We start from the raw sequence: 26,079 nt of genomic DNA on the forward strand, positions 1-26,079 counted from the left end.
GTAGTAGAGTAGTACTGACCGTGTCTTTGTGTGTGATATAGTAGAGGTAATGTAGTAGTGTATTAGCAGTAGTAGTAGTTCTGACCGTGACTTTGTGTGTGATATAGTAGAGGTAATGTAGTAGAGTAGTACTGACCGTGTCTTTGTGTGTGATATAGTAGAGGTAATGTAGTAGTGTATTAGCAGTAGTAGTAGTTCTGACCGTGTCTTTGTGTGTGATATAGTAGAGGTAATGTAGTAGAGTAGTACTGACCGTGTCTTTGTGTGTGATATAGTAGAGGTAATGTAGTAATGCAGTGCTGACCGTGACTTTGTGTGTGATATAGTAGAGGTAATGTAGTAATGTAGTTCTGACCGTGTCTTTGTGTGTGATATAGTAGAGGTAATGTAGTAGTGTATTAGCAGTAGTAGTAGTTCTGACCGTGTCTTTGTGTGTGATATAGTAGAGGTAATGTAGTAGAGTAGTACTGACCGTGTCTTTGTGTGTGATATAGTAGAGGTAATGTAGTAATGCAGTGCTGACCGTGACTTTGTGTGTGATATAGTAGAGGTAATGTAGTAATGTAGTTCTGACCGTGTCTTTGTGTGTGATATAGTAGAGGTAATGTAGTAGTAGTAGTTCTGACCGTGACTTTGTGTGTGATATAGTAGAGGTAATGTAGTAATGCAGTGCTGACCGTGACTTTGTGTGTGATATAGTAGAGGTAATGTAGTAATGCAGTGCTGACCGTGACTTTGTGTGTGATATAGTAGAGGTAATGTAGTAGTAGTAGGTCTGACCGTGACTTTGTGTGTGATATAGTAGAGGTAATGTAGTAGTGTAGTTCTGACCGTGACTTTGTGTGTGATATAGTAGAGGTAATGTAGTAGTAGTAGTTATGACCGTGACTTTGTGTGTGATATAGTAGAGGTAATGTAGTAGTAGTAGTGCTGACCGTGACTTTGTGTGTGATATAGTAGAGGTAATGTAGTAGTGTAGTGCTGACCGTGACTCTGTGTGTGATATAGTAGAGGTAATGTAGTGCTGACCGTGACTTGGTGTGTGATATAGTAGAGATAATGTAGTAGTGTAGTTCTGACCGTGACTTTGTGTGTGATATAGTAGAGGTAATGTAGTAGTAGTAGGTCTGACCGTGACTTTGTGTGTGATATAGTAGAGGTAATGTAGTAGTGTAGTTCTGACCGTGACTTTGTGTGTGATATAGTAGAGGTAATGTAGTAGTAGTTCTGACCGTGACTTTGTGTGTGATATAGTAGAGGTAATGTAGTAGTGTAGTTCTGACCGTGACTTTGTGTGTGATATAGTAGAGGTAATGTAGTAGTGTAGTTCTGACCGTGTCTTTGTGTGTGATATAGTAGAGGTAATGTAGTAGTGTAGTTCTGACCGTGACTTTGTGTGTGATATAGTAGAGGTAATGTAGTAGTGTATTAGCACTAGTAGTAGTTCTGACCGTGACTTTGTGTGTGATATAGTAGAGGTAATGTAGTAGTGTATTAGCAGTAGTAGTAGTTCTGACCGTGACTTTGTGTGTGATATAGTAGAGGTAATGTAGTAGAGTAGTACTGACCGTGACTTTGTGTGTGATATAGTAGAGGTAATGTAGTAGTGTATTAGCAGTAGTAGTAGTTCTGACCGTGACTTTGTGTGTGATATAGTAGAGGTAATGTAGTAATGTAGTTCTGACTGTGACTTTGTGTGTGATACAGTAGAGGTAATGTAGTAGTGGTAGTGTAGTGACTTTGTGTGTGATATAGTAGAGGTAATGTAGTAGTGTAGTTCTGACCGTGACTTTGTGTGTGATATAGTAGAGGTAATGTAGTAGTGTAGTTCTGACCGTGACTTAGTGTGTGATATAGTAGAGGTAATGTAGTAGTGTAGTTCTGACCGTGACTTTGTGTGTGATATAGTAGAGGTAATGTAGTAGTGTAGTTCTGACCATGACTTTGTGTGTGATATAGTAGAGGTAATGTAGTAGTGTATTAGCAGTAGTAGTAGTTCTGACCGTGACTTTGTGTGTGATATAGTAGAGGTAATGTAGTAGTGTAGTTCTGACCGTGACTTAGTGTGTGATATAGTAGAGGTAATGTAGTAGTGTAGTTCTGACCGTGACTTTGTGTGTGATATAGTAGAGGTAATGTAGTAGTGTAGTTCTGACCGTGACTTTGTGTGTGATATAGTAGAGGTAATGTAGTAGTGTAGTTCTGACCGTGACTTTGTGTGTGATATAGTAGAGGTAATGTAGTAGTGTATTAGCAGTAGTAGTAGTTCTGACCGTGACTTTGTGTGTGATGGCCTTCTTGAGTCCCTCAGGAGAGATCTGGAGCAGCTCAGCCACCACTCTGATCTCCTGATCACTGACCACCGTCGCCACCTCCTGGCCTTCAGCCTGTATTACAACAGGGTTACAGAATTACAGGGTTAGGGTTATAGGGTTATAGGGTTATAGGGTTAGGGTTATAGGGTTATAGGGTTATAGGGTCATAGGGTTACAAGGTCAAGGGTTATAGGGTTATAGGGTTAGGGTTATAGGGTTATAGGGTTATAGGGTTAGGGTTATAGGGTTATAGGGTTATAGGGTTACAAGGTCAAGGGTTATAGGGTTAGGGTTATAGGGTTATAGGGTTATAGGGTTATAGGGTTATAGGGTTATAGGGTTAGGGTCGGGGTTATAGGGTTATAGGGTTATAGGGTTATAGGGTTATAGGGTTATAGGGTCGGGGTTATAGGGTTATAGGGTTATAGGGTTATAGGGTTATAGGGTTAGGGTTATAGGGTTATAGGGTTATAGGGTTAGGGTTATAGGGTTAAAGGGTTAGGGTTATAGGGTTAGGGTTATAGGATTATAGGGTTATAGGGTTATAGGGTTATAGGGTTAGGGTTATAGGGTTATAGGGTTATAGGGTTATAGGGTCAGGGTTATAGGGTTATAGGGTTATGGTTATAGGGTTATAGGGTTATAGGGTTATAGGGTTAGGGTTATAGGGTTATAGGGTTAGGGTTATAGGGTTATAGGGTTAGGGTTATAGGATTATAGGGTTATAGGGTTATAGGGTTAGGGTTAGGGTTATAGGGTTATAGGGTTATAGGGTTATAGGGTTATAGGGTTATATCGTTAGGGTTATAGGGTCAGGGTTATAGGGTTATAGGGTTATAGGGTTATAGGATTATAGGGTTATAGGGTTATAGGGTTAGGGTTATAGGGTTATATGGTCAGGGTTATAGGGTTATAGGGTTATAGGGTTATAGGATTATAGGGTTATAGGGTTAGGGTTATAGGATTATAGGGTTATAGGGTTATAGGGTTATAGGGTTATATCGTTAGGGTTATAGGGTCAGGGTTATAGGGTTATAGGGTTATAGGGTTAGGGTTATAGGGTTATAGGGTTATAGGGTTATAGGGTTATAGGGTTAGGGTTATAGGGTTATAGGGTTATAGGGTTATAGGGTTATAGGGTTAGGGTTATAGGGTTATAGGGTTAGGGTTATAGGGTTAGGGTTATAGGGTTAGGGTTATAGGGTTATAGGGTTATAGGGTTATAGGGTTATAGGGTTAGGGTTATAGGGTTATAGGGTTATAGGGTTATAGGGTTATAGGGTCATAGGGTTATAGGGTTATAGGGTTTTAGGGTTATAGGGTTATAGGGTTATAGGGTTATAGGGTTTTAGGGTTATAGGGTTATAGGGTTATAGGGTTATAGGGTTATAGGGTTATAGGGTTATAGGGTTATAGGGTCATAGGGTTATAGGGTTATAGGGTTTTAGGGTTATAGGGTTATAGGGTTATAGGGTTTTAGGGTTATAGGGTTTTAGGGTTAAGGTCAGGGTTAAAGCATAACATAACCATCAACTGGAATGGCCGGAAGTACACATTCCCCTTGTGTAGAACAAAGGACAACATTCTGCAGAATGGGTTAGTGGTTAGAGGTTAGGGGTTATAGGGTAGAGGTTAGGGGTTAGAGTTTAGGGGTTTGGGGTTAAAGGTTAAGGGTTAGAGGTTAGGTGTTAGGGGTTAGAGGTTAGAGGTTAGGGGTTATAGTTGGAGGTTAGGGGTTAGAGCTTAGGGGTTAGAGGTTAAGGGTTAGAGGTTAGGTGTTAGGGGTTAGAGGTTAGAGGTTAGGGGTTATAGTTGGAGGTTAGGGGTTAGAGGTTAGTGGTTAGAGTTTAGGGGTTAGGGGTTAGAGGTTAGGGGTTAGAGGTTAGGGGTTAGTGCTTAGGGGTTAGAGGTTAGAGGTTAGGGGATAGAGGTTAGTGGTTAGAGGTTAGAGGTTAGAGGTTAGGGGTTAGAGGTTAGGGGTTAGAGGTTAGAGGTTAGAGGTTAGGGGATAGAGGTTAGGGGTTAGAGGTTAGGGGTTAGAGGTTAGGGGTTAGGGGTTAGAGGTTTGGGGTTAGGGGTTAGGGGTTAGGGGTTAGGGGTTAGCGGTTAGAGGTTAGGGGTTAGGGGTTAGGGGTTAGGGGTTAGAGGTTAGGGGTTAGGGGTTAGGGGTTAGGGGTTATAGTACCTGGTATGTCTGGAAGTATACATTCCCCAGGTGTAGTACAGAGGACAGTAGTCTATAGATGGGTTAGAGGTTAGAGTTTAGGGGTTAGGGGTTAGGGGTTAGAGGTTAGGGGTTAGAGGTTAGGGGTTAGGGGTTAGGGGTTAGAGGTTAGTGCTTAGGGGTTAGAGGTTAGAGGTTAGGGGATAGAGGTTAGGGGTTAGAGGTTAGAGGTTAGGGGATAGAGGTTAGAGGTTAGTGCTTAGGGGTTAGAGGTTAGAGGTTAGGGGTTAGAGGTTAGGGGTTAGAGGTTAGGGGTTTGGGGTTAGGGGTTAGGGGTTAGGGGTTAGGGGTTATAGTACCTGGTATGTCTGGAAGTATACATTCCCCAGGTGTAGTACGGAGGACAGTAGTCTATAGATGGGTTAGGGGTTAGGGGTTAGAGGTTAGGGGTTATAGTACCTGGTATGTCTGGAAGTATACATTCCCCAGGTGTAGTACAGAGGACAGTAGTCTATAGATGGGTTATGGGTTAGAGGTTAGGGGTTATAGTACCTGGTATGTCTGGAAGTATACATTCCCCAGGTGTAGTACAGAGGACAGTAGTCTATAGATGGGTTATGGGTTAGGGGTTAGGGGTTAGGGGTTATAGTACCTGGTATGTCTGGAAGTATACATTCCCCAGGTGTAGTACGGAGGACAGTAGTCTATAGATGGGTTAGGGGTTAGGGGTTAGAGGTTATAGTACCTGGTATGTCTGGAAGTATACATTCCCCAGGTGTAGTACAGAGGACAGTAGTCTATAGATGGGTTAGGGGTTAGGGGTTAGGGATTAGGGGTTATAGTACCTGGTATGTCTGGAAGTATACATTCCCCAGGTGTAGTACAGAGGACAGTAGTCTATAGATGGGTTATGGGTTAGGGATTAGGGGTTAGGGGTTATAGTACCTGGTATGGCTGGAAGTATACATTCCCCAGGTGTAGTACAGAGGACAGTAGTCTATAGATGGGTTAGAGGTTAGGGGTTAGGGGTTAGGGGTTATAGTACCTGGTATGTCTGGAAGTATACATTCCCCAGGTGTAGTACAGAGGACAGTAGTCTATAGATGGGTTAGGGGTTAGGGGTTAGGGGTTAGGGGTTATAGTACCTGGTATGTCTGGAAGTATACATTCCCCAGGTGTAGTACGGAGGACAGTAGTCTATAGATGGGTTAGGGGTTAGGGGTTAGGGGTTATAGTACCTGGTATGTCTGGAAGTATACATTCCCCAGGTGTAGTACAGAGGACAGTAGTCTATAGATGGGTTAGGGGTTAGGGGTTAGGGGTTAGGGGTTATAGTACCTGGTATGTCTGGAAGTATACATTCCCCAGGTGTAGTACAGAGGACAGTAGTCTATAGATGGGTTAGGGGTTAGGGGTTAGGGGTTATAGTACCTGGTATGTCTGGAAGTATACATTCCCCAGGTGTAGTACAGAGGACAGTAGTCTATAGATGGGTTAGGGGTTAGGGGTTAGGGGTTATAGTACCTGGTATGTCTGGAAGTATACATTCCCCAGGTGTAGTACAGAGGACAGTAGTCTATAGATGGGTTAGGGGTTAGGGGTTAGGGGTTATAGTACCTGGTATGTCTGGAAGTATACATTCCCCAGGTGTAGTACAGAGGACAGTAGTGAATAGATGGGTTAAGGGTTAGGGGTTAGGGGTTAGGGGTTATAGTACCTGGTATGTCTGGAAGTATACATTCCCCAGGTGTAGTACAGAGGACAGTAGTCTATAGATGGGTTAGGGGTTAGGGGTTAGGGGTTAGGGGTTATAGTACCTGGTATGTCTGGAAGTATACATTCCCCAGGTGTAGTACAGAGGACAGTAGTCTTTAGATGGGTTAGAGGTTAGAGGTTAGGGGTTAGGGGTTATAGTACCTGGTATGTCTGGAAGTATACATTCCCCAGGTGTAGTACAGAGGACAGTAGTCTATAGATGGGTTAGAGGTTACGGGTTAGGGGTTATAGTACCTGGTATGTCTGGAAGTATACATTCCCCAGGTGTAGTACGGAGGACAGTAGTCTATAGATGGGTTAGGGGTTAGGGGTTATAGTACCTGGTATGTCTGGAAGTATACATTCCCCAGGTGTAGTACGGAGGACAGTAGTCTATAGATGGGTTAGGGGTTAGGGGTTAGGGGTTAGGGGTTATAGTACCTGGTATGTCTGGAAGTATACATTCCCCAGGTGTAGTACAGAGGACAGTAGTCTATAGATGGGTTAGGGGTTAGGGGTTAGGGGTTATAGTACCTGGTATGTCTGGAAGTATACATTCCCCAGGTGTAGTACAGAGGACAGTAGTCTATAGATGGGTTAGGGGTTAGGGGTTAGGGGTTAGGGGTTATAGTACCTGGTATGTCTGGAAGTATACATTCCCCAGGTGTAGTACAGAGGACAGTAGTCTATAGATGGGTTAGGGGTTAGGGGTTAGGGGTTATAGTACCTGGTATGTCTGGAAGTATACATTCCCCAGGTGTAGTACAGAGGACAGTAGTCTATAGATGGGTTAGGGGTTAGGGGTTAGGGGTTATAGTACCTGGTATGTCTGGAAGTATACATTCCCCAGGTGTAGTACAGAGGACAGTAGTCTATAGATGGGTTAGGGGTTAGGGGTTAGGGGTTATAGTACCTGGTATGTCTGGAAGTATACATTCCCCAGGTGTAGTACAGAGGACAGTAGTGAATAGATGGGTTAAGGGTTAGGGGTTAGGGGTTAGGGGTTATAGTACCTGGTATGTCTGGAAGTATACATTCCCCAGGTGTAGTACAGAGGACAGTAGTCTATAGATGGGTTAGGGGTTAGGGGTTAGGGGTTAGGGGTTATAGTACCTGGTATGTCTGGAAGTATACATTCCCCAGGTGTAGTACAGAGGACAGTAGTCTTTAGATGGGTTAGAGGTTAGAGGTTAGGGGTTAGGGGTTATAGTACCTGGTATGTCTGGAAGTATACATTCCCCAGGTGTAGTACAGAGGACAGTAGTCTATAGATGGGTTAGAGGTTACGGGTTAGGGGTTATAGTACCTGGTATGTCTGGAAGTATACATTCCCCAGGTGTAGTACGGAGGACAGTAGTCTATAGATGGGTTAGGGGTTAGGGGTTATAGTACCTGGTATGTCTGGAAGTATACATTCCCCAGGTGTAGTACGGAGGACAGTAGTCTATAGATGGGTTAGGGGTTAGGGGTTAGGGGTTAGGGGTTATAGTACCTGGTATGTCTGGAAGTATACATTCCCCAGGTGTAGTACGGAGGACAGTAGTCTATAGATGGCGTTCTGCTCATCAGGACTGAAACACAGGATGTCCATGGCACTCTGCACACGCCTGAAATCTGCTCCGTCGTCCTTCCCCTCTATCACACAGTCACCACCCTGGTACAGAGGGACACACAAAGGGAGACACGTTGGTGTAAATATTGGTGGGGAACGAAAAGTAGACAGAGGGTCTGGGTTGTTCTCCCCCGGATTCTTTTGTTTTTTTACATTTTAAAACTAATTTCCTGCAATTAGACACATTTTGACGTTACTTATTATGCATCTCTTGAGGGATATGTTGTGGGGTGTATGGAGTTTTTTTTACAGTATACGTGGAAGGATAAGCAGAAAGGCCCCTCAACCACACAAAGAACAAAATATATATTATTTTAGGAAAAAAAGTTAATTTCCCACTACTCTACACATTTTGCCATGAGGATGAGAAACAATTGAGCAGTTTTAAAGGTAATTTCCCGCTATTCTTCACATTTTGCCATCAGGATGAGAAACAATTGAGCAGTTTTAAAGGTAATTTCCCACTACTCTACACATTTTGCCATGAGGATGAGAAACAATTGAGCAGTTTTAAAGGTAATTTCCCGCTATTCTACACATTTTGCCATGAGGATGAGAAACAATTGAGCAGTTTTAAAGGTAATTTCCCACTACTCTACACATTTTGCCATGAGGATGAGAAACAATTGAGCTATTTTAAAGGTAATTTCCCGCTACTCTACACATTTTGCCATGAAGATGAGAAACAATTGAGCAGTTTTAAAGGTAATTTCCCGCTATTCTACACATTTTGCCATGAGGATGAGAAACAATTGAGCAGTTTTAAAGGTAATTTCCAGCTACTCTACACATTTTGCCATGAGGATGAGAAACAATTGAGCAGTTTTAAAGGTAATTTCCCGCTATTCTACACATTTTGCCATGAAGATGAGAAACAATTGAGCAGTTTAAAAGGTCATTTCCCGCTATTCTTCACATTTTTGCCATGAGGATGAGAAACAATTGAGCAGTTTTAAAGGTAATTTCCCGCTATTCTACACATTTTGCCATGAGGATGAGAAACAATTGAGCAGTTTAAAAGGTAATTTCCCGCTATTCTTCACATTTTGCCATGAGGATGAGAAACAATTGAGCAGTTTTAAAGGTAATTTCCTGCTACTCTACACATTTTGCCATGAGGATGAGAAACAATTGAGCAGTTTTAATTTATAATTTCCTGCTACTCTTCACATTTTTGCCATGAGGATGAGAAACAATTGAGCAGTTTTAAAGGTAATTTCCAGCTACTCTACACATTTTGCCATGAGGATGAGAAACAATTGAGCAGTTTTAAAGGTAATTTCCCGCTATTCTACACATTTTGCCATGAAGATGAGAAACAATTGAGCAGTTTAAAAGGTCATTTCCCGCTATTCTTCACATTTTTGCCATGAGGATGAGAAACAATTGAGCAGTTTTAAAGGTAATTTCCCGCTATTCTACACATTTTGCCATGAGGATGAGAAACAATTGAGCAGTTTAAAAGGTAATTTCCCGCTATTCTTCACATTTTGCCATGAGGATGAGAAACAATTGAGCAGTTTTAAAGGTAATTTCCTGCTACTCTACACATTTTGCCATGAGGATGAGAAACAATTGAGCAGTTTTAATTTATAATTTCCTGCTACTCTTCACATTTTTGCCATGAGGATGAGAAACAATTGAGCAGTTTTAAAGGTAATTTCCTGCTATTCTTCACATTTTGCCATGAGGATGAGAAACAATTGAGCAGTTTTAAATTATAATTTCCTGCTACTCTACACATTTTGCCATGAGGATGAGAAACAATTGAGCAGTTTTAAAGGTCATTTCCTGCTACTGTCACGGCCGTCGTTGAAGGAAGACCAAAGTGCAGCGTACATTTTTATTTTTATTTAAAATGTCGCCAACAAAACAACAAACGAAAAACAACAATGAAGCTTACGAGGGCTAAGATTCCCAATCAGAGACAACGATAGACAGCTGTCCCTGATTGAGAACCATACCCGGCCAAAACATAGAAATAAAGAAACATAGAAAACAAAACATAGAATGCCCACCCCAAATCACACCCTGACCAAACCAAATAGAGACATAAAAAGGCTCTCTAAGGTCAGGGCGTGACAGCTACTCTACACATTTTGCCATGATGCTGAGAGAAAATGTTGCTGTGTAAAAGTAACACTCCAGTGAAAATGTCACATTTAAAAGTTAATATTCTGTTAACTCCGACCCAAATAATGTTGTTGACCCGACCAAATTCACATAGTAATGTGAGTTATAGATCTGTCATTCTCATTGAAAGCCAGTCTAAGAAAGCCTGTGTGTGTGTGTGTGTGTCTGTGTCTGTGTGTGTGGGTTTGTGTGTGTGTGTGTGTGTGTTTGTGTGTGTGTACCTGGTTGAGGTAAAAGTATGTCTCCGCCTCTTGCAGGTAAAGAGAGCGTTTTTGTTGAGGCTCCAGACCAGACAGCATCTCATAGAAGATATGGTAGTTTCTCTCTGATTTGCCCTGAACACACCCACACACACACACACACACACACACACACACACACACACACACACACACACACACACACACACACACACACACACACACACACACACACACACACACACACACACACACACAAACACACACACACACACGCACACACACACACACACACACACACACACGCATGCACGCACGCACACACACACACACACACACACACACAGACACACAGACACACACAGAGACAGATGGGTTAGAAGATACAGTACTACATAGCTGGGGTTGGAACTGGTCCAGGGATCAGAACAGAAAACTGGAAAGTAAGGAACAGAATCAGAACCAGGAACGGAAGTGATCTATACTGTTCTGGAACAGAACTGTTATTTAAAAACATGGGAACCGGTTAATAAAGTTATTTTACGTTCCGGGGCATTGTTTTCAGTCACACATAAATCCACAAAAAGTGCTTATGCCAAGTTCTCCCTCTGTCCCGCAGAAACGTCTCAAATCAAATCAAATTGTTTCATTGATTAATTGATTCATCATTTATTAAGTTCTCCCTCTGTCCCTCAGAAACGTCTTCCAGTGTCTGACTGCCTGTTGAACATCTTTACCAGTGTAGGCTACCTGCCCCTCCCCTCTACGAAGCACCATAGATGTAGCCCCTCCCCTATCCAAAACATCATAGCTGGAGCCCCTCCCCTCCACTAAGCCCCACAGCTGTAGCCCCTCCCCTCTACGAAGCACCATAGATGTAGCCCCTCCCCTCTACGACGAACCACAGCTGTAGCCCCTCCCCTCTACGACGAACCACAGCTGTAGCCCCTCCCCTCTACGACGAACCACAGCTGTAGCCTCTCCCCTCTCCAAAGCACCATTGCTGTAGCCCCTCCCCTCTCCAAAAATCATTGCTGTAGCCCGTCCCTCTCTGGATCCTACAGTCAGGGATACTACAGTTAGAGATACTACAGTCAGGGATACTATAGTCAGGGATACTACAGTCAGGGATACTACAGTTAGGGATACTACAGGGATACTATAGTCAGGGATACTACAGTCAGGGATACTACAGTCAGGGATACTACAGTTAGGGATACTACAGGGATACTACAGTCAGGGATACTACAGTCAGGGATACTACAGTCAGGGATACTACAGTCAGGGATACTACAGTCAGTGATACTACAGTCAGGGATACTACAGTTAGGGATACTACAGTCAGGGATACTACAGTCAGGGATACTATAGTCAGGGATACTACAGGGATACTACAGTCAGGGATACTATAGTCAGGGATACTACAGGGATACTACAGTCAGGGATACTACAGTCAGGGATACTACAGGGATACTACAGGGATACTACAGTCAGGGATACTACAGTCAGGGATACTACAGGGATACTACAGTCAGGGATACTACAGTCAGGGATACTACAGTCAGGGATACTATAGTCAGGGATACTACAGTCAGGGATACTACAGGGATACTACAGTCAGGGATACTACAGGGATACTACAGTCAGGGATACTACAGTCAGGGATACTACAGGGATACTACAGTCAGGGATACTACAGGGATACTACAGTCAGGGATACTACAGTCAGGGATACTACAGTCAGGGATACTACAGTCAGGGATACTACAGTCAGGGATACTACAGTCAGGGATACTATAGTCAGGGATACTACAGTCAGGGATACTACAGTCAGGGATACTACAGTTAGGGATACTACAGTCAGGGATACTACAGTTAGGGATACTACAGTCAGGGATACCACAGTCAGGGATACTACAGTCAGGGATACTACAGGGATACCACAGGGATACTACAGTCAGGGATACTATAGTCAGGGATACCACAGTCAGGGATACTACAGGGATACTACAGTCAGGGATACTACAGGGATACTACAGTCAGGGATACTACAGTCTGGGATACTAAAGGGATACTACAGTCAGGGATACTACAGTCAGGGATACTACAGGGATACTACAGTCAGGGATACTACAGTCAGGGATACTACAGTCAGGGATACTACAGTCAGGGATACTACAGGGATACTACAGTCAGGGATACTACAGTCAGGGATACTACAGTCAGGGATACTACAGTCAGGGATACTACAGGGATACTACAGTCAGGGATACTACAGTCAGGGATACTACAGGGATACTACAGGGATACTACAGTCAGGGATACTACAGTCAGGGATACCACAGTCAGGGATACTACAGGGATACTACAGTCAGGGATACTACAGGGATACTACAGTCAGGGATACTACAGGGATACTACAGTCAGGGATACTACAGGGATACCACAGGGATACTACAGTCAGGGATACTACAGTCAGGGATCCTACAGTCAGGGATACTACAGTCAGGGTTACTACAGTCAGGGATACTACAGTCAGGGATACTACAGTCAGGGATACTACAGGGATACTACAGTTAGGGATACTACAGTCAGGGATACTACAGGGATATTACAGGGATACTACAGGGATACTACAGTCAGGGATACTACAGTCAGGGATACTACAGTCAGGGATACTACAGTCAGGGATACTACAGGGATACTACAGTTAGGGATACTACAGTCAGGGATACTACAGGGATACTACAGTTAGGGATACTACAGTCAGGGATACTACAGGGATACTACAGGGATACTACAGGGATACTACAGTCAGGGATACTACAGTCAGGGATACTACAGTCAGGGATACTACAGTCAGGGATACTACAGGGATACTACAGGGATACTACAGTCAGGGATACTACAGTCAGGGATACTACAGTCAGGGATACTACAGTCAGGGATACTACAGGGATACTACAGTCAGTGATACTACAGTCAGGGATACTACAGTCAGGGATACTACAGTCAGGGATACTACAGGGATACTACAGTCAGTGATACTACAGTCAGGGATACTACAGTCAGGGATACTACAGGGATACTACAGTCAGGGATACTATAGTCAGGGATACTACAGTCAGGGATACTACAGTCAGGGATACTACAGGGATACTACAGTCAGGGATACTACAGTCAGGGATACTACAGTCAGGGATACTACAGTCAGGGATACTACAGTCAGGGATACTACAGTCAGGGATACTACAGTCAGGGATACCACAGGGATACTACAGTCAGGGATACTACAGTCAGGGATACTACAGTCAGGGATACTACAGTCAGGGATACTACAGTCAGGGATACTATAGTCAGGGATACTACAGTCAGGGATACTACAGTAAGGGATACTATAGTCAGGGATACTACAGTCAGGGATACTACAGTCAGGGATACTACAGTCAGGGATACTACAGTCAGGGATACTACAGTAAGGGATACTATAGTCAGGGATACTACAGTCAGGGATACTACAGTCAGGGATACTACAGTCAGGGATACTACAGTCAGGGATACTACAGTCAGGGATACTACAGGGATACTACAGTCAGGGATACTACAGTCAGAGATACTACAGTCAGGGATACTATAGTCAGGGATACTACAGTCAGGGATACTACAGTCAGTGATACTACAGTCAGGGATACTACAGTCAGGGATACTACAGTCAGGGATACTACAGTCAGGGATACTACAGTCAGAGATACTACAGTCAGGGATACTATAGTCAGGGATACTACAGTCAGGGATACTATAGTCAGGGATACTACAGTCAGGGATACTACAGGGATACTACAGTCAGGGATACTACAGTCAGAGATACTACAGTCAGGGATACTATAGTCAGGGATACTACAGTCAGGGATACTACAGTCAGGGATACTACAGTCAGGGATACTACAGTCAGGGATACTACAGGGATACTACAGTCAGGATACTACAGTCAGGGATACTACAGTCAGGGATACTACAGTCAGGGATACTACAGTCAGGGATACTACAGTCAGGGATACTACAGGGATACTACAGTCAGGATACTACAGTCAGGGATACTACAGTCAGGGATACTACAGTCAGGGATACTACAGTCAGGGATACTACAGCCAGGGATACTACAGTCAGGGATACTACAGTCAGGGATACTACAGTCAGAGATACTACAGTCAGGGATACTACAGTCAGGGATACTACAGTCAGGGATACTACAGGGATACTACAGTCAGGGATACTACAGTCAGGGATACTACAGTCAGGGATACTACAGCCAGGGATACTACAGTCAGGGATACTACAGTCAGGGATACTACAGTCAGGGATACTACAGTCAGGGATACTATAGTCAGGGATACTACAGTCAGGGATACTACAGTCAGGGATACTACAGTCAGGGATACTACAGTCAGGGATACTACAGTCAGGGATACTACAGTCAGGGATACTACAGTCAGGGATACTACAGTCAGGGATACTACAGTTAGGGATACTACAGTCAGGGATACTACAGTCAGGGATACTACAGTCAGGGATACTACAGTTAGGGATACTACAGTCAGGGATACTACAGGGATACTACAGTCAGGGATACTACAGTCAGGGATACTACAGTCAGGGATACTACAGTTAGGGATACTACAGTCAGGGATACTACAGTCAGGGATACTACAGTCAGAGATACTACAGGGATACCACAGTCAGGGATACTACAGTCAGGGATACTACAGTCAGGGATACTACAGTCAGGGATACTATAGTCAGGGACACTACAGGGATACTACAGTCAGGGATACTACAGTCAGGGATACTACAGTCAGGGATACTACAGTCAGGGATACTACAGTCAGGGATACTATAGTCAGGGATACTACAGTCAGGGATACTACAGTTAGGGATACTACAGTCAGGGATCCTACAGTCAGGGATACTACAGTTAGGGATACTACAGTCAGGGATACTACAGTCAGGGATACTATAGTCAGGGATACTACAGTTAGGGATACTACAGTTAGGGATACTACAGTTAGGGATACTACAGTCAGGGATACTATAGTCAGGGATACTACAGTCAGGGATACTATAGTCAGGGATACTACAGTCAGGGATACTACAGGGATACCACAGTCAGGGATACTACAGTCAGGGATAGTACAGTCAGGGATACTACAGTCAGGGATACTATAGTCAGGGATACTACAGTCAGGGATACTACAGTCAGGGATACTACAGTCAGGGATACTACAGTCAGGGATACTACAGTTAGGGATACTACAGTCAGGGATACCACAGTCAGGGATACTACAGTCAGGGATACTACAGTCAGGGATACTACAGTCAGGGATACTACATTCATGGATACTATAGTCAGGGATACTACAGGGATACTACAGTCAGGGATACTATAGTCAGGGATACTACAGTCAGGGATACTACAGTTAGGGATACTACAGTCAGGGATACTACAGTCAGGGATACTACAGTCAGGGATACTACAGTCAGGGATACTACAGTCAGGGATACTACAGTCAGGGATACTACAGTCAGGGATAATATAGTTAGGGATACTACAGTCAGGGATACCACAGTCAGGGATACTACAGTCAGGGATACTACAGTTAGGGATACTACAGTCAGGGATACTACAGTCAGGGATACTATAGTCAGGGATACTACAGTCAGGGATACTACAGGGATACCACAGTCAGGGATACTACAGTCAGGGATACTACAGTCAGGGATACTACAGTCAGGGATACTACAGGGATACTACAGTTAGGGATACTACAGTCAGGGATACTACAGGGATACTACAGTCAGGGATACTACAGTCAGGGATACCACAGTCAGGGATACTACAGTTAGGGACACTACAGTCAGGGATACTACAGTCAGGGATACTACAGTCAGGGATACTACAGTCAGGGATACTATAGTCAGGGATACTACAGTCAGGGATACTACAGTCAGGGATACTACATTCATGGATACTACAGTCAGGGATACTACAGGGATACTACAGTCAGGGATACTACAGTCAGGGATACTACAGGGATACTACAGTCAGGGATACTATAGTCAGGGATACTATAGTCAGGGATACTACAGTTAGGGATACTACAGTCAGGGATACTACAGTCAGGGATACTACAGTCAGGGATACTATAGTCAGGGATACTACAGTCAGGGATACTACAGTCAGGGATACTACAGTCAGGGATACTACAGCCAGGGATACTACAGGGATACTACAGTCAGGGATACTATAGTCAGGGATACTATAGTCAGGGATACTACAGGGATACTACAGTCAGGGATACTACAGTCAGGGATACTACAGTCAGGGATACTACAGTTAGGGATACTATAGTCAGGGATACTACAGTAAGGGATACTATAGTCAGGGATACTATAGTCAGGGATACTACAGTCAGGGATACTATAGTCAGGGATACTACAGTCAGGGATACTACAGTCAGGGATACTACAGTCAGGGATACTACAGTCAGGGATACTACAGTGATACTACAGTCAGGGATACTATAGTCAGGGATACTACAGTCAGGGATACTACAGTCAGGGATACTACAGGGATACTACAGTCAGGGATAATACAGTTAGGGATACTGTATGTGTGTGTGTGTGTGTGTGTGTGTGTGTGTGTGTGTGTGTGTGTGTGTGTGTGTGTGTGTGTGTGTGTGTGTGCGTGCGTGCGTGCGTGCGTGCGTGCGTGCGTGCGTGCGTGTGTGTGTGAGAGAGAGAGCTTTTTTTTTTGTGTATCTCACCTGAAAGACGATGCGGGACTTCTCCAGCAGATACTGAGACGTTATGGCACCGCTGATCACACCCCTACACACACACACACACACACACACACACACACACACACACACACACACACACACACACACACACACACACACACACACACACACACACACACACACACACACACACACACACACGCACGCACGCACACACACACACACACACACACAGTGAGTTCTCTTGTCTCTCAGTGTTAAGTAACGGTTCATGAATAAGTCACGTATGACTGAGCATTATGGCGAGTTCAGCTGACACCGTGTCACACCTTGTCGTGTACCTGTCCAACGTCAAGGTGTCACTGCTGCTATAGCCACCGCCCAGTTACACCAGCGGAGTTACCGTGGTAACGTGGCGTACGGACCACGGGAGGTTGGTGACACCTTAATTAGGGAGTGAAGGCTCGTTGTATTGGCTAGAGAGGAATCAGTATCAAATGCTTCAGACAGATGGTTTCCAGTCACTCTGTCCTCCCCTCAGCAGCCTCCACTGGTAGACAGAGTTACCGTGGTAACGTGGCGTACGGACCCCAGGAGGTTGGTGACACCTTAATTAGGGAGTGAAGGCTCGTTGTATTGGCTGGAGAGGAATCAGTATCAAATGCTTCAGACAGATGGTTTCCAGTCACTCTGTCCTCCCCTCAGCAGCCTCCACTGATAGACAGAGTTACCGTGGTAACGTGGGGTATAGACAGAGTTACCGTGGTAACGTGGTAACGTGGGGTATCGACAGAGTTACCGTGGTACTGTGGGATATAGACAGAGTTACCGTGGTAACATGGGGTATAGACAGAGTTACCGTGGTAACGTGGGTTATAGACAGAGTTACCTTGGTAACGTAAAGACAGAGTTACCATAGTAATGCCGTGGTAATAGAGTTACTGTTGCACCCTCGACAACCACTGTGATTATTATTATTTGACCCTGCTGGTCATCTATGAACATTTGAACATCTTGGCCATGTTCTGTTATAATCTCCACCCGGCACAGCCAGAAGAGGACTGGCCACCCCTCAGAGCCTGGTTCCTTTCTAGGTTTCTTCCTAGGTCCCTGCCTTTCTAGGGGAGTTTTTCCCGGCCACCCCTCAGAGCCTGGTTCCTCTCTACGTTTCTTCCTAGGTCCCTGCCTTTCTAGGGGAGTTTTTCCTAGCCACCCCTCAGAGCCTGGTTCCTCTCTACGTTTCTTCCTAGGTCCCTGCCTTTCTAGGGGAGTTTTTCCTAGCCACCCCTCAGAGCCTGGTTCCTCTCTACGTTTCTCTCTAGGTTTATAGGTGTTGTAATGTGTTATAATGGTTCTACCTGATTGGTTGATTGACTGTGGTAATGTAATAATGTAAATACAGTAGATATATAGGTGTTGTAATGTGTTATAATGGCTCTACCTGATTGGTTGATTGACTGTGGTAATGTAATAATGTAAAAACAGCACTCACTCCTCCAGAAATATCTCCACATATTTCCCGAAGCGGCTAGAGTTGTCATTCCGGACCGTTTTGGCGTTCCCAAAGGATTCCAACAGGGGCGTGGCCTCCAGGATCTGTTACCGTGACAACAAATCAGTATTAGGAGTAGTTACTAGGGTTGCTAACAGTAGTTACTATGGGAACAACAACCAACAACCACAGCAACAACAACAAAAGCTACAGCCACATTACCTCAATCTGGGGGGTGTCAGGGGCGGTGGGAGAGAGAGAACAGTTAGGGTAACAACACAAAGTTATGGTCAGTATGTTTACATGTACACCTGTTGTGTAATGTTGTGTTTACCTGTTGTGTTTACCTGTTGTGTTTACCTGTTGTGTAATGTTGTGTTTACCTGTTGTGCAATGTTGTGTTTATCTGTTGTGTTTACATGTTGTGTTTACCTGTTGTGTAATGTTGTGTTTATCTGTTGTGTTTACCTGTTGTGTTTACCTGTTGTGTAATGTTGTGTTTACCTGTTGTGTAATGTTGTGTTTATCTGTTGTGTTTACATGTTGTGTTTACCTGTTGTGTAATGTTGTGTTTATCTGTTGTGTTTACCTGTTGTGTTTACCTGTTGTGTAATGGTGTGTTTACCTGTTGTGTTTACCTGTTGTGTAATGTTGTGTTTACCTGTTGTGTTTATCTGTTGTGTTTATCTGTTGTGTTTATCTGTTGTGTTTACCTGTTGTGTAATGTTGTGTTTACCTGTTGTGTAATGCTGCGTTTACCTGTTGTGTTAACCTGTTGTGTAATGTTGTGTTTACCTGTTGTGTAATGTTGTGTTTACCTGTTGTGTTTACCTGTTGTGTAATGTTGTGTTTACCTGTTGTGTTTACCTGTTGTGTAATGTTGTGTTTATCTGTTGTGTTTACCTGTTGTGTTTACCTGTTGTGTTTACCTGTTGTGTTTACCTGTTGTGTAATGTTGTGTTTACCTGTTGTGTAATGTTGTGTTTATCTGTTGTGTAATGTTGTGTTTACATGTTGTGTAATGTTGTGTTTAGCTGTTGTTTAATGTTGTGTTTACCTGTTGTGTAATGTTGTGTTTACCTGTTGTGTTTACCTGTTGTGTAATGTTGTGTTTACCTGTTGTGTAATGTTGTGTTTACCTGTTGTGTTTACCTGTTGTGTTTACCTGTTGTGTTTACCTGTTGTGTAATGTTGTGTTTACCTGTTGTGTTTACCTGTTGTGTAATGTTGTGTTTACCTGTTGTGTTTACCTGTTGTGTAATGTTGTGTTTACCTGTTGTGTTTACCTGTTGTGTTTACCTGTTGTGTAATGTTGTGTTTACCTGTTGTGTTTACCTGTTGTGTTTACCTGTTGCGTAATGTTGTGTTTACCTGTTGTGTAATGTTGTGTTTACCTGTTGTGTAATGTTGTGTTTATCTGTTGTATAATGTTGTGTTTACCTGTTGTGTTTACCTGTTGTGTAATGTTGTGTTTACCTGTTGTGTTTACCTGTTGTGTTTACCTGTTGTGTAATGTTGTGTTTACCTGTTGTGTTTATCTGTTGTGTTTACATGTTGTGTAATGTTGTGTTTACCTGTTGTGTTTACCTGTTGTGTTTACCTGTTGTGTAATGTTGTGTTTACCTGTTGTGTTTACCTGTTGTGTTTAACTGTTGCGTAATGTTGTGTTTACCTGTTGTGTAATGTTGTGTTTACCTGTTGTGTAATGTTGTGTTTACCTGTTGTGTAATGTTGTGTTTACCTGTTGTGTTTACCTGTTGTGTAATGTTGTGTTTACCTGTTGTGTTTATCTGTTGTGTTTACCTGTTGTGTTTACCTGTTGTGTAATGTTGTGTTTACCTGTTGTGTTTACCTGTTGTGTAATGTTGTGTTTACCTGTTGTGTAATGTTGTGTTTACCTGTTGTGTTTACCTGTTGTGTTTACCTGTTGTGTAATGTTGTGTTTACCTGTTGTGCAATGTTGTGTTTATCTGTTGTGTTTACATGTTGTGTTTACCTGTTGTGTAATGTTGTGTTTATCTGTTGTGTTTACCTGTTGTGTTTACCTGTTGTGTAATGTTGTGTTTACCTGTTGTGTAATGTTGTGTTTATCTGTTGTGTTTACATGTTGTGTTTACCTGTTGTGTAATGTTGTGTTTATCTGTTGTGTTTACCTGTTGTGTTTACCTGTTGTGTAATGGTGTGTTTACCTGTTGTGTTTACCTGTTGTGTAATGTTGTGTTTACCTGTTGTGTTTATCTGTTGTGTTTATCTGTTGTGTTTATCTGTTGTGTTTACCTGTTGTGTAATGTTGTGTTTACCTGTTGTGTAATGCTGCGTTTACCTGTTGTGTTAACCTGTTGTGTAATGTTGTGTTTACCTGTTGTGTAATGTTGTGTTTACCTGTTGTGTTTACCTGTTGTGTAATGTTGTGTTTACCTGTTGTGTTTACCTGTTGTGTAATGTTGTGTTTATCTGTTGTGTTTACCTGTTGTGTTTACCTGTTGTGTTTACCTGTTGTGTTTACCTGTTGTGTAATGTTGTGTTTACCTGTTGTGTAATGTTGTGTTTATCTGTTGTGTAATGTTGTGTTTACATGTTGTGTAATGTTGTGTTTAGCTGTTGTTTAATGTTGTGTTTACCTGTTGTGTAATGTTGTGTTTACCTGTTGTGTTTACCTGTTGTGTAATGTTGTGTTTACCTGTTGTGTAATGTTGTGTTTACCTGTTGTGTTTACCTGTTGTGTTTACCTGTTGTGTTTACCTGTTGTGTAATGTTGTGTTTACCTGTTGTGTTTACCTGTTGTGTAATGTTGTGTTTACCTGTTGTGTTTACCTGTTGTGTTTACCTGTTGTGTAATGTTGTGTTTACCTGTTGTGTTTACCTGTTGTGTAATGTTGTGTTTACCTGTTGTGTAATGTTGTGTTTACCTGTTGTGTAATGTTGTGTTTATCTGTTGTATAATGTTGTGTTTACCTGTTGTGTTTACCTGTTGTGTAATGTTGTGTTTACCTGTTGTGTTTACCTGTTGTGTTTACCTGTTGTGTAATGTTGTGTTTACCTGTTGTGTTTATCTGTTGTGTTTACCTGTTGTGTAATGTTGTGTTTACCTGTTGTGTTTACCTGTTGTGTTTACCTGTTGTGTAATGTTGTGTTTACCTGTTGTGTTTACCTGTTGTGTTTAACTGTTGCGTAATGTTGTGTTTACCTGTTGTGTAATGTTGTGTTTACCTGTTGTGTAATGTTGTGTTTACCTGTTGTGTTTACCTGTTGTGTAATGTTGTGTTTACCTGTTGTGTTTATCTGTTGTGTTTACCTGTTGTGTTTACCTGTTGTGTAATGTTGTGTTTACCTGTTGTGTTTACCTGTTGTGTAATGTTGTGTTTACCTGTTGTGTAATGTTGTGTTTACCTGTTGTGTTTACCTGTTGTGTTTACCTGTTGTGTTTACCTGTTGTGTAATGTTGTGTTTACCTGTTGTGTAATGTTGTGTTTACCTGTTGTGTAATGTTGTGTTTACCTGTTGTGTAATGTTGTGTTTACCTGTTGTGTAATGCTGTGTTTACCTGTTGTGTTTACCTGTTGTGTAATGTTGTGTTTATCTGTTGTGTAATGTTGTGTTTACCTGTTGTGTAATGTTGTGTTTACCTGTTGTGTAATGTTGTGTTTACCTGTTGTGTTTACCTGTTGTGTAATGTTGTGTTTACCTGTTGTGTAATGTTGTGTTTACCTGTTGTGTAATGTTGTGTTTACCTGTTGTGTAATGTTGTGTTTACCTGTTGTGTAATGTTGTGTTTACCTGTTGTGTAATGTTGTGTTTACCTGTTGTGTAATGTTGTGTTTACCTGTTGTGTAATGCTGTGTTTACCTGTTGTGTTTACCTGTTGTGTAATGTTGTGTTTACCTGTTGTGTAATGTTGTGTTTACCTGTTGTGTAATGTTGTGTTTACCTGTTGTGTAATGTTGTGTTTACCTGTTGTGTAATGTTGTGTTTACCTTTTGTGTTTACCTGTTGTGTTTACCTGTTGTGTAATGTTGTGTTTACCTATTGTGTAATGTTGTGTTTACCTGTTGTGTAATGTTGTGTTTACCTGCTGTGTAATGTTGTGTTTACCTGCTGTGTAATGTTGCGTTTGTGATGTATAGCTGTCAGGTAACGCAGGACCATTTTAGTGGCTTCAGTCTTCCCTGATCCGCTCTCCCCACTGAAACACATTTTACATCATTATCAGTCTTCCCTGATCCGCTCTCCCATCTGAAACACATTACCATCATTATCGGTCTTCCCTGATCCGCTCTCCCCACTGAAACACATTATCATCATTATCAGTCTTCCCTGACCCGCTCTCCCCACTGAAACACATTAGCATCATTATCAGTCTTCCCTGATCCGCTCTCCCCACAACCACATTATTGACATTTAACCATTATCAACATTAAACCATTATCGAAATCAAACCACAATTAAACCATTATCAACATTAAACCATATCAATTAAAAAATGATCAACATTAAACTATTATCAACACTAAACCATTATCAACATTAAACCATTATCAACATTAAACCATGATAAACATTAAACCATTATCAACATTATACCATGATAAACATTAAACCATGATAAACATTACACCATTATCAACATTGAACCATTATCAACATTAAACCATTATCAACATTAAACCATTATCAACATTAAACCATTATCAACATTAAACTAGTATCAACATTAACCCATATCAACATTAAACAATTATCAACATTAAACTATTATCAACATTAAACCATTATCAACATTGAACCATTATCAACATTACACCATATCAACATTAACCTATATCAACATTAAACAATTATCAACATTAAACTATTATCAACATTAAACCATTATCAACATTAAACCATTATCAACATTAAACAATTATCAACATTAAACCATGATCAACATTAAACCATTATCAACATTAAACCATTATCAACATTAAACTATGATAAACATTACACCATTATCAACATTGAACCATTATCAACATTGAACCATTATCAACATTAAACCATTATCAACATTAAACCATATCAACATTAAACTATTATCAACATTAAACCATTATCAACATTAAACAATTATCAACATTAAACCATGATCAACATTAAACCATTATCAACATTAAACCATTATCAACATTAAACTATGATAAACATTACACCATTATCAACATTAAACATTATCAACATTAAACCATTATCAACATAAAACCATTATCAACATTAAACTATTATCAAAATTACACCATATCAACATTAAACCATTATCAACATTAAACCATTATCAACATTAAACTATTATCAACATTAAACCATATCAACATTAAACCATATCAACATTAAACCATTACACCATATCAACATTAAACCATTATCAACATTAAACCATTATCAACATTAAACTAGTATCAACATTAAACCATTATCAACATTACACCATATCAACATTAAACCATATCAACATTTAACCATTATCAACATTAAACTAGTATCAACATTAAACCATTATCAACATTAAACCATTATCAACATTAAAACATTATCAATATAAAATTATCAATATTTATCAATATTTTCTCAAAATTATCAATATTAAACCATTATCAACATCAATCCATTAGCAACATGATCAGTCTTCCCATAATTTGATCAAGTTTATCAACACTATCAACCAAAATCAAACATTACTAATCAATATTAACCCAAATGAATGCATTATCAATATTTTCAAGGCAAACTGCATTACTGAAGCATTAACACCATTATCAGTATCATCCCTCCCAGTAGCAGTACATTATCCTTGCACAGTGCCTTCAGAAAGTAAGTAAGACCCGTTGACTTGATTCCACATTTAGTTGTGTTACAGCCTGAGTTCAAAATGGATTAATTTGATGTTTTTTCTCACCCATCTACACACATTACCCCATGATGTCAAAGTGAATACATGTTTTTAGAAATTCATTAAAAATCCTACAATGTGATTTTCTGGATTTTTTTTTCTCATTTTGTCTGTCATAGTTGAAGTGTACCTCTGATGAAAATTACAGGCCTCTCGAATCTTTTTAAGTGGGAGAACTTGCACAATTGGTGGCTGACTAAATACTTTTTTGCCCAACTGTATATTATAATAGCTACTGAAGGTACTGTATACATTATACATTATCCCCACTACAACACATTACCTGTTATATATATTATAATAGCTACTGAAGGTACTGTATGCATTATACATTATCCCCACTACAACACATTATCTGTTATATATATTATAATAGCTACTGAAGGTACTGTATGCATTATCCCCACTAAAACACATTATCTGTTATATATATTATAATAGCTACTGAAGGTACTGTATACAGTATACATTATCCCCACTACAACACATTATCTGTTATATATATTATAATAGCTACTGAAGGTACTGTATACAGTATACATTATCCCCACTACAACACATTATCTGTTATATATATTATAATAGCTACTGAAGGTACTGTATACAGTATACATTATCCCCACTACAACACATTATCTGTTATATATATTATAATAGCTACTGAAGGTACTGTATACAGCATACATTATCCCCACTACAACACATTATCTGTTATATATATTATAATAGCTACTGAAGGTACAGTATACATTATCCCCACTACAACACATGATCTGTTATATATATTATAATAGCTACTGAAGGTACTGTATACATTATCCCCACTACAACACATTATCTGTTATATATATTATAATAGCTACTGAAGGTACAGTATACATTATCCCCACTACAACACATTATCTGTTATATATATTATAATAGCTACTGAAGGTACAGTATACATTATCCCCACTACAACACATTATCTGTTATATATATTATAATAGCTACTGAAGGTACTGTATCGTGTATACATTATGCCCACTACAACACATTATCTGTTATATATATTATAATAGCTACTGAAGGTACTGTATCGTGTATACATTATCCCCACTACAACACATTATCTGTGATAATCCAGTTAACCTACATATTCCATAATGTATCAACATTATCACAGCATTATCACAGCAATAAGTTGACTTGTACCTGATAATGATGCACTGGTTGTGGTTAGAATCCATCATGGTGGTGTAGGAAACACTGGCAATGGAAAACAGATGCCTGGGAGAGGAGAACAAAGAGGTACATCTATAAGGTTGTTGAGGTAAGGAGTCAGTAGGAGAGTCAGGATGTCTGGTTGTTGAGGTAAGGAGTCAGTAGGAGAGTCAGGATGTCTGGTTGTTGAGGTAAGGAGTCAGTAGGAGAGTCAGGATGTCTGGCTGTTGAGGTAAGGAGTCAGTAGGAGAGTCAGGATGTCTGGTTGTTGAGGTAAGGAGTCAGTAGGAGAGTCAGGATGTCTGGTTGTTGAGGTAAGGAGTCAGTAGGAGAGTCAGGATGTCTGGTTGTTGAGGTAAGGAGTCAGTAGGAGAGTCAGGATGTCTGGTTGTTGAGGTAAGGAGTCAGTAGGAGAGGAGAGTCAGGATGTCTGGTTGTTGAGGTCAGGAGTCAGTAGGAGAGTCAGGATGTCTGGTTGT

The 26,079-nt window shown here is 41.2% G+C and overlaps 1 protein-coding gene across 1 annotated transcript in view; it reads right to left on the bottom strand.

Moving 5' to 3' along the window:
* The window catches only part of LOC129844828 (unconventional myosin-XV-like), a gene marked incomplete at its 5' end in the record, with an annotated part of 213,858 nt that extends 188,165 nt beyond the window's left edge, over nucleotides 1–25,693 (bottom strand). Inside the window, 8 exons of the mRNA XM_055912976.1 lie at nucleotides 2,274–2,387; nucleotides 7,727–7,888; nucleotides 10,201–10,314; nucleotides 17,001–17,064; nucleotides 18,472–18,575; nucleotides 18,694–18,699; nucleotides 22,564–22,654; nucleotides 25,592–25,693. Coding sequence (XP_055768951.1) covers nucleotides 2,274–2,387; nucleotides 7,727–7,888; nucleotides 10,201–10,314; nucleotides 17,001–17,064; nucleotides 18,472–18,575; nucleotides 18,694–18,699; nucleotides 22,564–22,654; nucleotides 25,592–25,693 — 757 coding nt within the window. The remainder of the gene's footprint in view (nucleotides 1–2,273; nucleotides 2,388–7,726; nucleotides 7,889–10,200; nucleotides 10,315–17,000; nucleotides 17,065–18,471; nucleotides 18,576–18,693; nucleotides 18,700–22,563; nucleotides 22,655–25,591) is intronic.
* Between the last annotated feature and the right edge of the window lie 386 nt (nucleotides 25,694–26,079).

The sequence above is a fragment of the Salvelinus fontinalis genome, unplaced genomic scaffold, assembly GCF_029448725.1.
Source record: "Salvelinus fontinalis isolate EN_2023a unplaced genomic scaffold, ASM2944872v1 scaffold_0235, whole genome shotgun sequence".
Lineage (NCBI taxonomy): Eukaryota > Metazoa > Chordata > Actinopteri > Salmoniformes > Salmonidae > Salvelinus > Salvelinus fontinalis.